Source organism: Pseudorca crassidens, chromosome 18 (genome assembly GCF_039906515.1).
Source record: "Pseudorca crassidens isolate mPseCra1 chromosome 18, mPseCra1.hap1, whole genome shotgun sequence".
In the NCBI taxonomy this organism is placed as follows: domain Eukaryota; kingdom Metazoa; phylum Chordata; class Mammalia; order Artiodactyla; family Delphinidae; genus Pseudorca; species Pseudorca crassidens.
In genome coordinates, this window is record NC_090313.1 from 61,544,189 (window position 1) to 61,559,369 (window position 15,181).

General features: G+C 39.5%; 1 protein-coding gene across 5 annotated transcripts in view; it reads right to left on the reverse strand.

Annotated features, from left to right (window-relative positions):
* RCBTB2 (RCC1 and BTB domain containing protein 2) overlaps positions 1-13,257 on the reverse strand; it is a 37,330-nt gene extending 24,073 nt beyond the window's left edge. The window contains exons 1-4 of one of the 5 annotated variants that reach the window (XM_067713660.1): positions 13,117-13,257; positions 5,412-5,511; positions 2,365-2,432; positions 1,069-1,119 (exon numbers count right to left, since the gene is read on the reverse strand). In XM_067713660.1, the coding sequence (XP_067569761.1) occupies positions 1,069-1,119; positions 2,365-2,418 (105 nt within the window). In that variant the 5' untranslated portion in view covers positions 2,419-2,432; positions 5,412-5,511; positions 13,117-13,257. Of the gene's footprint in view, positions 1-1,068; positions 1,120-2,364; positions 2,433-5,411; positions 5,512-12,978 lie in introns of all 5 variants that reach the window. The other 4 variants (XM_067713661.1, XM_067713662.1, XM_067713663.1 and 1 more) reach the window with 4 other exon arrangements.
* Positions 13,258-15,181: the final 1,924 nt, after the last annotated feature.

A 15,181-nucleotide genomic window follows, 5' to 3' on the forward strand; every position in this document is an offset into this window, starting at 1 on the left:
CTTTCCACAAATCATCTGTTGCTAAGTAAAAAGTTCACATAAAAAGTGATAACTCCTGGGCTTCCCTGGTGGCGCAGTGGTTGAGAGTCCGCCTGCCGATGCAGGGGACCTGGGTTCGTGCCCTGGTCCAGGAGGATCCCGCATGCCGTGGAGCGGCTGGGCCCGTGAGCCATGGCCACGGAGCCTGTGCTCCGCAACAGGAGAGGCCACAACAGTGAGAGGCCCGCGTACCGCAAAAAAAAAAAAAAAAAAAGGTGATAACTCCTGGCAGGCCTAGTGTTTGCTTGCATTTGTAGGGCTTTGGCTGTTGTGCTCATGAAGTCCTTAATGAACAGGGCAGTAATGCCCACTGTGGGTTGTCTTCCTTCATGGAGCTCACAATTTAACAGAAAACAAATAATTCCAATATAACCTAAATACAACAGGTGTGAATACATTGCTTTTTAAATCTCTGCCAGAAGGCTGGCTACTGGAGGTTAGTCATCAAAAATTCATGTTTCTAAGTCTGTGGGGAAACTTCTTCATAGGGAACCAATGACTTCATTTATAAAATGCACATGTTTATACTTCTTTGAAGTAAATATTTAATATCAGTCTCCAGGAATTGAGTATCTTCTCTCACAGAAGAAAAATACATTCTTCTGTCTGGCATAATCTTGAGCATATATAGTTATACACATTGTACATACTGTATACATATGTACATATATAGCATATATGTATACTCTGTATACATATATACATCGTATATAGTAAGAGTGTACGTAATATAAGGACGCACACACTTTAGGAGCCTCAGTCACACTACAGCCAGCCTGCACGATAGCAGGCATCTCTGCAGAAGGCACCCAACTACCTCTGCGCCCAGCTATTAAGTAAGGGACTGGCTGAGCAGAAGCCAAGAGTGGGCAATAAAAAAACTGTAGGGGAAAAAAAGCACTACCAGGGAGCAAGAGCTCAGCAATATACGTCATCAAGGTCGTGTCCCAGGAATCTGCATCCTAGCTTGGAGCCTCCATCCTGCACCTGTCACCAGCGTAGGTGAGAATTAACCCCAGGCCAGCTTACCTTCACTGCTTTGCTCACATCCAAGCCACCTCTCTCATCTTTCACTGGCATCTGTTTGGGAAATGCAAAGCAGTAAAATTTTTTAATATTAGCTCAAGGAAAACATAATTAAGGAAATACATCTCCATAAAGTTAGAGACCAAAATGCATTTTATCGTTGCTTTGAGTGTGTGCTCCCTGTATTAACTCTGCTTCTCCATCCATATGAAGAACCAGGTGGATTATGATACTTCATTTAACTATGGACAACTATTAAGTTGTCACAGCTCAATTTAAAATACCGCATATAAAAACAGAATTAAAATTACATGTTGGGCATGCCTAGCAAAAAAAAAAAAATTCTTAAAGAACAGCCAACACCTCACGTTTTGAGAATTTCCTGGCAGCATAACACCATGTAATAAAGTAATTTCTTTGCTAATTCCATGAGTTTTTTATTTTACAAAATCTGTGCCCAGAAGAAAAATAATGAAATTTTCTATGAACATTCTATAAGACTTTCAGGTTCTATACATTGCTTTTGTAAGCTACTTTCCTACAGGAGCTCACAAATGAGCACTTCGAGTCAGCACGCGGCAATACTATGGTTCAGTTCAGAAGCTGTGCTGTTTTTGTACACTACACTGGCTGTGATGATGATTTACATCGTTTACTGAATTTTGACCGTATTTTATTTTTTAAAAAGTGGAAAACAGAAAAATGAAAGTGAATGGTGGCAGTTAATATTAAGCTGTCAGCAGTGAAGAGCAGATATTTCATAAATTTCATAAAATCAACATGAGATAGAGATCGATGCGCATGCTGAAAGATGTGAAACTTTTAACATCACTTGCACACTGACCGGACTTAAGCTGGCTGACTGTAATATTCAGATGTGATGGAAACGAAATAAAGAATATCTGCGATGAATTAAGAACATGTCATCTAAGATTAAGTATTTTGTCATTTTTTTTAAAAGCTCTGGCAGTGGAGCAAACATTGTTCAACTCAGACCCTTTTGCAGGACAGCATTTTCTGTGAAAGTAGGGGTGGTGTGGCTCCTCATCTAGCTCAAACGTCACCGCCTCTGGGGACCCTTTCTCTACTCCTCACACAATCCCCAGAGTCCCCTGCTGGTCCCTCTGGCATTCTCTACACCCATAACAGTGATGGGCCAGCCTCTCGGTCACTATACTGAGAGCCCCTCAAAGACAGACACTATCTCATTGATCTTCCTATTGGATGACCAATAGAGGTTTGATGAAGTATGTTTTATGTGACAGAAAATATATGCTCCAAGGGCATGATTTTTCTAACCTTGACACTTTTTCCATAGAGAAGGAAAAGTTCTTCTTCCATATGGTCTTCCATGGTCCTGTGCAGTCCTTGGGGAAAAAGTATGTGGTAAAATCAAGATCCCATATGTCGAGTGAAACTGGGCAGGTTAAAATTACTTGACTTCTAATTAACAGAGAAAATAAGCTAAGCTCAAATATGGTGAAGGAAAATAAGGGAATTAAGTTTGGGGCATGGGAGTTAACAGCTGTAAAACCCAGTAGATGTTTTAACTGTTGTTCTCCTATGGGAATCCTCCTGCTGAGGTGTGGAAAAATTATCCCAAGATAAACCTATATTCTTAAATCTATTAGGGAATGAGTAGAAAATTTTCATTTCAGAGTTGACTTCCTATAGATAAGAAAAAATAAACTGTAGACCTGGGTCAAATTTCCCCTGGGATTGGAAAGTTCCAAATCACTGTGAAGAGTAGACTTATCAATTCTCAGCTCCACTGAAGAGTGTATGATTTGCTAAGGGGGAGGGAGGGGGGAATGAATGAAAAGAATAAAAGGATGAAAGAATGAATGAACAAATGTGACTTGTTATCTTAACAAAAAATCTGAAACAACAGCCATCCAGTATGTAGCTATAGCACTGAATGTGCTTGCCTTAATGAACCAGCTCCACAGTGACTACCTTCTACCACATACAAGTAACAGCAGAAGCAGCCCTATCACATAACAGGCAGTATGTCTGGACTGTGGTTAAATCATTACACAGTTATCACTAAAAATAAATATGAATAAATATTCTCTCTCCCCTCAGAAGCAATTTAATGAAATCATGTTTAATAATGTTGATATTCTGATTCATTAGGCTGGCTCCTATCTACTCACATACAACCCATATTTCAAATGCCTAAAATCAGAACATTTTATCTAATACTACCTACAAGCAGTTGGAGCCTTGCAATAGATAAAAACAATAACCAAAATAAGGCTAAGTCTTAACAGTGTTCCTTATCAATGTTTTATATTCACTTGAGGATACTGGTAAAATTCTGTTTTCTTCAGCTGTAAAAGGTCTCTCAGCATATAAGGAATAATAAATAATATATTCAGAATAATTACTACTCAAACTACGGCAATTAATACAAATCATTATTTCTAATGTTTGGGAAAGATACGCTTGTTGTGAAAAGGATCACTTAGACTTTTCTCACTTATAAATTTCTAAAACTTGATCTGGTTGCCATCAAGGAAAAATAATTTCATGCAGCAGCTATTCCTATATCATCTGTCTTCTCTATGAATTTTCAAGCTCTTTAGGAGAGAGGACCGTGACTCATTCATTGCTATAACTACCACAACACATGGCTCAGAGCAGAACACAAGATATTCGTTGAAAGCATCTTCTGAATACAGCTTTTTGTAGATTGCAGACAGCCTATATTGGGGATTCTTCTCTTTTTGGCCTCATCTTAACTGGAAATACCTTTTCCATACCTGCCCCAAGTTTACTGGAATAAAAAATAAAAAGATAAGAGAGGGAAGAGAAGAAAGAGGAAGAGAAGAGAAATTAGAAGAGTAGAGGAAGGGAATTCAAAGGCAAAAAGGAAACAAACAAGACAAGGAAAAGGGATCTAATTAGAGAAGTGACTGCCCCTCACTGGACTTTAGGACCCCTTTGTGTCCCTAGCAGAAGGGAAATCTTGCTAATATGCTGAGATCACTGAACAGTAATCCTGGGGTTTGTTTTGTTTTGTTTCCCCACCCCATCCCTCTACCATTGTAGGTAACCAGCTTCACTGGTTTCTGGTTTCTTCTTCTGTTTCCTTTTGCAAAAATAAGCAGACATATGTATGTGTTTTTATTCCCCAGTTCTTTCTTGTACAAAATATAGCATACTTTACATACCCTTTTGCAAGCTTTTCTTTTTTTCACCTAACAATGTATCCTGGAAAGCACTCTATATCAGCTAATAGAAATTTTTTAACACCTGCATACCTTGGGTTTTTAAGGAGAAAAATAAATAGCTCTTTTCAGTGTCTTTGATCAGTTTCAAGTAGAGTAACTCTTTAGAAATTAGAATGGTGAAAAGCAGGTCATTAGAATGGTGAAAAGCAGGTCATTCCGTTTATTTGACTAATCAGGTTAAGACATAATTACATGTATGGCATATGAAAATTACCATATTCAAAGAAATAACATTCAGTAAAATTCAATTAACACTAAAGATAATATTAACATCATTTCATTTTTGTCAGTCAGAATGTCCTTGAAGATTTAAAAATGATTCATGATTAATTACTATTATACAGTCCTGTGAAAAAAATGATGTCAAAATCTGTAGCACTGTGGAAAATGGTTGGCTTTATTTATTTATTTATTTCCCTTTTGGCTGTGCTGCGCGGCTGGCTTGCGGGGATCTTAGTTCCCCGACCAGGGATTGAACCTGCAACCTCGGCAGTGAAATCACGGCGTTCTAACCACTGGACTGCCAGGGAATTCCCTGGTTGGCTTTTTTTTTAACATTATTCCAATGTGATACAAATAAAATAGAGAAAACTAGCTTTCCCAATTTGCACTACTTGAGGAATATAGTTTGCAGAATATATGTGAGGATTATAGTTATCTCAACCTGTTATATGTGATATCACCAGGCTATTGTTATAGCAACGCTATAGTAATATATCAACATATACGTCTTAAAAATCCATAATACGCATATAGAATACCACATCCATGATGTGATAAACATGAATTCTAAATAACAGCAACAATAATAACAGTTAAAATAAACAGTTACCCGGTGCCAAGCACTAAGTGCCTTATATTATCTCATTTAATCTTTACAATAGCCAAAAAGAAACAGGTGTAATCATTGCCTCTGTTTAATGGACATATTTCAATACTTTGACTAACAGTCACCAGTCAGTCAGGGTCAGAGCCAGGACTAATTCCAAAGTCCTTGCTCTTGGACCCTCCCCTGTAATGCAGGGATATTTTAAGTTTTCCTGCGTACATTCCAGATGGTTTTACTTTGTACTGACTGGTTAGGAACATTCCCACCAAAAATGTTTGTACCTGATTGTTTCTAAATTTCTGGAGCCCAGTATTCAGTCATCTTTAACCCTGTTCCTTCTAGATCCTTGTGAAGTTGTCGTCTAGGGTAAGGTAAATGTGACTGAAAATGGAAATACATAAATAAATTCTATTAGAGAACAAAAGAAAAGGACAAGAATATACCATCTTGAAACTTTAACAAGCCAGTATTTATCTCAGAAAAATACAGTTAAAAAATTATATCAGCTCTATTTACTGTTAGAAAGTCAGCAGCAGAGGTGCTCAATTATAAAAAGAATTAATATTATAAAATATAACTTTCAGATATTATAAGTTTTGGGAAAGGGCTTCAACAACTTGGATGCTGAAACTTACAAAACAACACTTAACGTTTAATCTATAGTATTTCAACATAAAAAAATGCAAGGGAAACCATTTGGAAAGGGAAAAACGCAAAATTTTCAAATTTTTGGAAGAAAGTATAGAAAACATCTTTATGACCTCAGGGCAGGGAAAGATTTCTTAAATGAGACACACAAGCATAAACCACAAAGGAAAGACTGGTAAATTTTACATTAAAGATTAAAACTTTGGCATAATAAAAGACAAAATGAACAAAGGGAAAAACATGCCACAGAATGGGAGAAGATATTTTCAACATATATAACTGATACCTAATTAGTATCCATAATGTATAAAGAACACCTAAAAATTAGAACAAAAAAGGCAATCCAATTTAGAAGTGGACAAAGGATACAGGCAATTCACAGAAGAAGAAATTAACAAACATATCCATGGAATTTATCATGGAAATGTAATCACAATCAGATAGATCTCACCAATCAGATCGGCAAAATTAAAGGGGATAATACATAGTGTTTGCGAGGATGAAGATCAGAAGGCACACTCATATAGCTAGAAGGAATGTAAAGTGGCACAATCACTTTTAGAGCAACTCAACAATATTTAGGTCAGAGCAGTGTCTTTCAATCTTTTTTGATACATATATGTATCTGAAACAAGAGTTTCACAAAATAATTCTTACCCTTCCTATATAAGATGCTAAGGGATATCCTCTTTCCTATTTTTTTCTATTTTACATTATTCTATTCTACCCTACCCTATTTTGTCCTTTTCTATTTCATTTTTTCAATGTTGGTTTCAGCCCACTAAGATGATTTCAATATCATTAATAAGTCATGTCTTGTAGTCTAGAAAACAATGGCCTAGATGAGCTCTAGTGCATATACAAAATTGTTTGCAATAGCAAAAAACTAGAAATAGTGGATAGAATTGATCAACAGTCTCCATCAACAGAATTTATAAACTGTGGAAAGTGTATACCACACAGCAATTAAAATAAATTATCTAGAATCAACACAGATAAGTCTCCAAAACAATTCTGATCAAAAATCACTAAGTCACAGAATGATGCATATGATACACTATTTGATAAAGTTTTAAAACATGCAGAAAACCATACTATTTTAACGTGTAATGGATACTGACATACACATGGCTGGACTTTGATGGAAATGTTTCATAAGAAAGTTTTGATGGAGATAATGTCAAAGGCAAAATTTGCCATGTAATTCTATCAATGAATTGGTGTGATATGGCTTTTCCAATTAACAAGACAGTTTTCAAGATTTTAAGCTTAAGTAAATCATCTGAGTATGGGAGGATAAGGTTACCCAATATTAAGGAAAACAAAATTGTAGAATCAGAATACCACCATTCTAACACTGCCTTTACTGCGAACATAGGAATTCAACAGAGCCTTGATAATGACAACTCATAAACCACAATTTCTTTCACCGTCAGTAAAATAAAATTTTACCAACACCATAGGAAGATAATAACTCAATAACATAGAAAAAGTACAGTATCTTAAATGCCATGGAAGAAAAATATGAAATAGAAAAAAGTGTATCAGAATGTGTTTTTTACTTCTTGTCTTAATCTGCTTACAAATTTCCCCCTTTTCTGCACAGGAGGGAGACCCAGGGCAGAGGCTGGCATTTGTATTGGGAAGCTCTTCTTCATGGTGACAGTGTCATGGCATAAGATCATCCCATATGATACGTACTGTATGTTGCTTTATTGTTTTTTTTCCTTACGTGTGTTTTGGGATACATGACTTGGCTCATATATATACTTAATTACTCACATTAAAAAGTGCCTTGTGTTTTGAAAAGTAGTTTCTTATGCATTTCCTCACTTTGTTTCAATGTAATAAAAAGAACTATGTTATTATAGAGTCTTACTGTACTGATATTTGCCTTACAATATAAAAAGAAATGGGAGAATAGGTACCTTCTTCAGCCAGAAGCTCCTGGCACTGACCTCTGCCTTCAGAGGCTCCAAACTGGACACTCAAGAGCCAATGTTCCAAGTTTTTGCATGAGTAATTTTCTTTTTTCTTTTTTTTTCTGGCCATGCCATGCAGCATGTGGGATCTTAGCTCCCTGCCCAGAGATTGAACCCATGCCCCCTGCAGTGGAAGCACAGAGTCCCAACCACTGGACCATCAGGGACTTCCCACAAGAGTAATTTTCAAAACCAAATATGTATCAACTAAGGTAATCTTTTGCATGACATTTCCTATTTTGACTGTTTTTCTAAACTTGTAGAGTTCAGTAATTTATTTCCATATTATCCCTGTTTGGGACAGATAATTCCTTTTCGTACATATTGTATTTTGAGAGTTTTCCCTATACTCTTAATAACTACACAGTTGAAGATCAGTGGACAAGATGACAGTCTTTCAGTAACTGAACAAGATAAACATACCCATCCCTAATCCTCTTAAAGAACAAATAATTCATTTCCCTGTACAAAGCATATAATAAGCAGTCTCTACATGTTATTAATGGTAATCAGTATTAATCAGTATGTCTGCTAATATGACAATGTGTCGTATTACTTAATAATGCTTCTGACCTAAATGAGTTAAACTGATTATAGGACATTCATTTGCCTAATTCATTCAACAAACATTGACTTAGTGCCTGCAGTGGGCACTAAATTGAAAGCAAATACATAAAAAAAAAAAGAAGTAACTTGGAGCAAAAGGATATCCAGCTGGTAGCTGCCTGTGTCAATATTACCCCAACCCAGTAGTATGCAAAGGCCTTAAGAGCTAATAAACTAGATACACTGTATCTGAGAGAAGGCATTTTCCATGGAAATTGTTCTCTTGCAATTAACTAGAAGCTTCTAAATGCTGGTATCTGTTTTCTAAAAGTGATCCCAGAAGGAAAAAAGGAAGAATTTTTGCAGAGAAAGTCCAGTGTCATGTATATTTTAAAATTCAACTTAACAGTATGAGGTCAAATCTAAAGCTATGCTTGAGACACATAATGTATAGAAAAGTTTTCTTGCAATACATAACTCAATGCTCTCAACAAATTCTCCCATCTGGGCAACACAGTTGATGATGCTTTTATAATCAAAGAAACAAGGCATGAAGGAAAACCAATGTCTTTTAGGACACCAGCATACAGTTTACAGTATCAGTGTGTTAACGAGCTCCAGACCAAGTACATGTCAGTGGGATAATGAGGGTTCCCACCTATATGCTTAGCTGAGTCATTAAATGGTATGTCATCAGAAAGCTAGAAATAATATAAATACGTATAAATGTAATATAAAATAATTAAACATGATCCCAATTATCGCTTGCAAAAAAGGATGATAGGCATAATTTACCTCCACTTGAATGAGCTGCCATAAGTCAATGACAAATAACAGTAAGATACCCTACACAGCTGCTAACTAAAGTGGGACAATTATAAACAGGATGGACAAAACTAAAAAACTAAAAGCCGAACTAAAACTAAAGCACAACCTCAGTGGGAATGGTATTGCCATATGTGTATGATAAACAGCAAACTGACTTATGAAACACAGAAACATAGTTGCTATTTTAATGATTTCACTGTACAAAGGTTTCCAAACTTCGCCAAGAGTGATGAAGTAGAGCTTTAATCCAAACCAAAGTTGCATTTAGTTCGAAAATATTACTGAGCTCATTAAAGTTGGTCTTTTCGGCCAAGCACAGCAAAAAGTGTCACTTTCAAATACGAAAAATAATCAACGTAAACTATACAAATATTTTTAGATTGTTATACTAGCCAAAATGAACTGATACTTGAGACATTTGTAAATCCATTTGAATTTTAGATTCTTATATATCTAATACAATTTTTTTAAAGCCCTTAACATGCCTATTAAATAGAATACTAACTGTTAACCATCTCTGCCCCACAATGTAAATATTCATTCAACATGGTAGCCCCTCTTGGCCTTGGCTCATTTCCATTTATGATTCAAACTGTTCAGTCAAATACATTCAGCGTAATACAGAACATATTATAATGGGGTCACAATTCATGATTTACTCACATTCTGGTATTTGTCAATGTCTTGCTCCCCGGGGAGACAGAGGTACTATTGGGTTGGCCAAAAAGTTCGTTCGGGTTTTTTCCATAGAATGTTACGGGAACACCCAAACGAACTTTTTGGCCAACCCAATAGATATGAGCTCAGGTTAGATTAGCAAGGCTGAAGACACATAGAAGACACACCCCAGTGTCACAGGCATGCTGAAAGAAACTACTACACCTTAAATTCCCTGGAGACTTTCACGTTAAGATGAGGTCACTGTGTGAATTAGACATATGTTCCTTCTGGATAATGAAAGCGAGAAGGATCATATCAGCCTTCCATTGAAGGACACTATGAATATCCCTTTCAGGGAGGGAAGCTATTTGCTCCTTTTAAGTAAGTATCCTCATTTAGCCCTCCATTTTCATGAAAAGGAGTCCCTGATGCCAACCTACAACGCTGATCATTCCATTCCATCATTCCATTCTCTTCCAAAGATATTCTCATATCTCTTTCCTGGTCAATTTTGATTTATAGTAAGTCAACTCCAGTAAACCTCAAAAGTAACAGCATTTTAGGGGCATTTTAATTTCACTTTAACCACGTGATAAAACCAAAATTAAATATGACAAACTGCTAAAGTCATAAGCAAATCCCATGGGTACTCTACATTTATAGTTTTAGATTAATAGCTTTTGATATTTAAACACAGTGTTTGTAATCCACTTAAGTAAAGGACCCAAAGGGAAAAACACTTCACTTTCTAAAATTGTTCCTATCAGCCTCTTTCACTAAGCATCCTTTAATTACGGAGTGCAATTTGGCTAGGCTTGTCTGGTTCCTTCAGAAATCTCAAAGAGCAATAATTTAGTAACTTAAAGCATGACATCATACCAGGTGAATCTTCAACACAGTTCCAAATAAAGAAAATCAACAACCACTCTTAGAAAACAACTTCACCTAGTCATCCACAGTCAGCGGGACATTAAGAAGCAACTGCAAAGTGCAGTAAAACGTAAAGAAAATATACATTTTTTTTTCAACCCATCTGTAGTATTCGTTTGGCCAGTCTTTTCCATTCAAGAGCCCAGTCTCTTCATTTAATTTGCTGCATTAAAGTAAAATCCTGAATAATGTGAACTTTTTGGAAAAAATATTTTTTCACCTATATACTACAAAGGACAGTTACATTTGTCACAATGGACATGCTGTGGGGCCCCATGAAACACATAGCAGAGAATGGTAAAACAAACAAAGTTCTCCCAGAAAGATACTGAATTCTAAAAACCAGTTCTCCATCATGAACATCACCTTCAGTTTATCCTTCAGACCCACCATAACCATGCTGTTGAAAATTGCAAGGCACACCTGTACTCAGTCCCCTTTCTCTGCTCTCCTTTTTTCATTTTTTATGGCACTTATAATTTTCTAACCCAATAAATAATTAATATGTTTACTGTTAATCATGCTTTGCTAGAATGTAAGCTCCAGAGGGAAGAGATCTTTGTCTATTTTGTTCACTGACATACTCTAAACAGCTAGACAACCTGATACAAAGTGGTCACTCAGTAAATGTTTTTTGAATGAATGAATGCACACTGCGACTTCAGTATAAAGTACTTCTGGAGCCAAATACCAATTTCATTTATACAGTTAACAAATATCTACTGAGCTGCCATTATGGGGGAGACAGCACATACACATACAAATCCAGAGTATCAGATAGTGATAAATGCTACAAAAGCCAAATAGAGCAGGATAAGGAGATGGACAGTGAGAGAAGTGGCTCTTTTAGATGAGGCAGTCATCTCTGAACTGATGGCAATTAATCTGAGATCTGAATGACGTTGGGTGCCATGCAGATTTGGGTGGAGGGGGAAAGTGAGCTTTGAGCATCGAGAAAATAGCAAATGCACAGGCCTAAGGGTGGAGGCCGGCTTGGTAAACCCAGTAACAGCAGTTAAGGCCTGCGTGGAAGGAGTGGGGTGTGCAAGAATATAGCATTCCACCTGCCTTTACCTACTACTTAATAACGTGTATATTGCCTAGTGCCCTGGTTAAGAGAGATTACATTTCACCTTTGAGTACTCAGATTCTCTGATAGTTAAGGGCTTCTTCTATTCTAGCCTCCAAATGTCCGTATCATCACATCATATAAGATTACAAAGCACACAGTAATGACGTTAAAAATCATTCCAAGAACATCCCCAGGAGTCACGAAACTGACTTAAGTACCACTGCCCAGGAAGGTGTAAAGCCAAGCAGGAACGTAGTACTAGAAGGGTGCAAAGCCAGGAGGCTCAATAAACATTAAACAGGGACTGTCAATTCCCAGTCTGGGGGAAAGAGCGTCGTTTCAATTAAGTCGCCAAGCGCGGCATCAGACAGCTCTACGACATGCATTTTGTTACAGTCCTGGGCTCTAACTGTTCCGACTTATTATGTAATTTCCCAAAGAACAAAAGCAAAAAGTTCACTCTGAACTAGCCTTCCAACTCAGGCAGGAAGTTCTTTCTCGGCCAGGGCAGAGCACTTGGAAAGTTTTCAGCGTCTGAAAATCCCTATTTCCGGGGCTAAGCAGGGTAGTATCTTCCGGCTTAAAATAAAGATTTATGGTGATTTCTCCCCATCCCTCCACAGCAGTTCGAAAACAGCTTCGCCGAGCTTAGTCAAACTTTCTGCGCTATCCCTCGACATCAAGACCAAATGTCGAACGCGTAATAATGAGTTTAGCGAGCCGGGGCCGGAAGCTGGGTGAATATAGATACACAGAACGGGAGCCGAGGGTCTAGGCGACATAAATGAAAACAGCAGCCTAACGAGGTCGGAGAGTGCGAAAGGAACTCCGAGGCAGGTGCCTCCCCTGCGCTGGCCGAAGGAGGAGAGGCCTCCAAGAAGGCAACAGCCCTGGTGCGAAGCCAGAGACAACCTTCGCGGCGGCGCGCCACTTCCGCCAGGCAACTCACGCATGCGCAGCGCCGCCTCGGCCCGCAGCCTGGGTCAAAGTACAATCCGGGAGCCGCGCGCCCAGCCCCAGCCAGCGACTTTGCGCACGCGCGGCGACACCTCGGCCCTAGGCCTGGGCGAGGGTGTCGCTCCAGAGCCCCACTCCCAGCCCTCGCCAGACGACCTGCGCACGCGCGGAGACGCCTGGGCTCGCGGCGCGGGCGGGGCTGTCGCCCCAGGGGCTACTCCTCACCGAAACCTCGCCCGGAGCTCGGGCGGCGGGGGCGGTGTGGGGAGAAGTGGCTCGCCGCTGGGGAGGTCTGAGAGCGGCCGGCTTCTAGCCTGGCTTCCCCCCCCCCGCGACTTCCTACGCCATCCCCTATGTCCTTACCACAACGCAGGCCCGAGCCACATCCGCTCCGCCTCCCAGGTCGCCGTTACTGCCCGCCGCCGCGATGAGTTGGCGCCTCCCCTTGAAGTAGCCCGGCCTCGGCGGGACGCGCTCGGGTGACCGACCGGGGAGGGAAAGAGGAGGGGTGCACGCCCGTAGGGAGGGGAGGGGAGGGGGCCGGGCGACGGCGCCTCGCCCCTCCTCTCCGCTGCCCCCTGCCGCCCCTGCCGCCCCCGCCCCTTTCTCGCCGACTGTCTCGGCTCCGATCAGACCCCTAGGAGTGGACACTAGCTCTCCCGCTGGGTCCATCTCCGCCGTTTCCCCGGGGATTCCGCCGTGGGAAACCCCCATCTTCTCCAGGGTTCTGATCCCCAGAGTCTTGGGAATTTGGAGATGCCTGACCCGGAAGGGTGAGGCGCGCGGATGATGCGGCAAGCTCTTACACAGTCCCTCTCCCCCCGTCTGTGCCAGCTTTTCTACTGGTGGTCCCTCCATCAAGGAGCTCAGATCACTTCTCCCCACGGTTTCCCTGCTTTCCCCTCACTGCTGTACCTTTCTAATACAGAGGCCGAAATAATGAGTGATGGGTGCTGAAGGGATGACCTGCCTACCTGGGGACCAAGGTCTTCTGGAACAACCACACTCTCTCTTTATTAATTTGCAGTGATTTCTTGTATTACACTGCACTTCTCTTGGCCTTAGTAGATTTTAGTAAAATGCATCACAGCCTGATAATGTGCAATAATTTCTCCCACTTTACTACACTTACTTCGGCCCCAGTGGGTTTTGGTAAAATGCTCCACAGCTGGTGTTATTAGCTGTTCCTATGGAGTAAAGCTGACTGCTTTCACACTGGCTTTTTAATGACGCAGGTTCAATGTTCAAATGATTTGCCAAAAGTAGAACAGCTGGATGGAATAACTGATTTCAACCCAGAATGACCATGTCAGTCTTTTGTTTGGTCTGGCTTTTGTCATTTCATTGGAAAAGCATCATTCCAGAATGTCTAGCTGCTTTTATGGCAGCTGCTATAGTTGGCAGATAATTATGTCTATCAGCGCATAGTCCTTTGAGCCCCAGAAGGAGGCTTGCATTTATTCGATTTTATAGGATATAAGCCGGGCAGAAATCTAACATGCACGGCATTGCATACGAAGAACTTCTCCCCCGAAACAATGTTATCCTTTGGCCTTTTAATGTAAACTGTGATATAGCCATAAGTGAAAGGACAGCTTAGAGTTTTCATTCGAAAAGGATAATCAGAAGGAGCTCCTTCAGCAGTATTTATCTAAGGCGGAGGGTGGCCAGACTAAGGAGAGTAGTCAGATGAGGTGGGGTTATCACTTAAACATACCTTCCTTATACAACAATTATTTGTGATATGTCTGTCTCACTAGATTGTGAAACTCTTGAGGGCACAGATCATGCCTTATTAATACCTGTATCACAAAATGCTTAAGAATTGTTTGTGGAATCAAATTGACATTGATTATGTGCCTTTAGTTCCTCAAATATGTTTTCCTACTGCATTAAAAGACCTAAATAGGAGCATGAATCCATAGTCTACTTTCATTTTGGATGATTTGTGCCAGTTCTGGGCCTGACAGCCTGGATAGACGCACCTCTTAAGTGTGGTTGATACTAATCCAGATAGGCTTTAAGTCACCTTTTCTTATACCCTGATCAACCAGTTTTCTTCTTCCTCCTTTCCTTGTGGCAAAGCAGCATAACGCTGAGTCCACGTTAAAAAATCACTTATTTTTCTGTTCAGGAAAAGACTTTTCCTCTGATCACCATCAAAGCTAAAATTCATCATTAAACAAGTTTAGGAATTCTGTCTAATTCAGACATTCAATATTTCCTTCCACTTTGTCCCTGTATCCAGACTACATTATATTTAAGGCATTTTAAGGGATTTGAGTCACCATTTAGAGAGCAAAATTATAGAAAACCACTTTCATACAAAATGTCACACATAATTTACAAATCAACCTGTATAATAATCCTTTCCCTGCAGAAATAATGTGCTTTACAAATTAGTATTTATTTTTTAAAATTAGGGTAT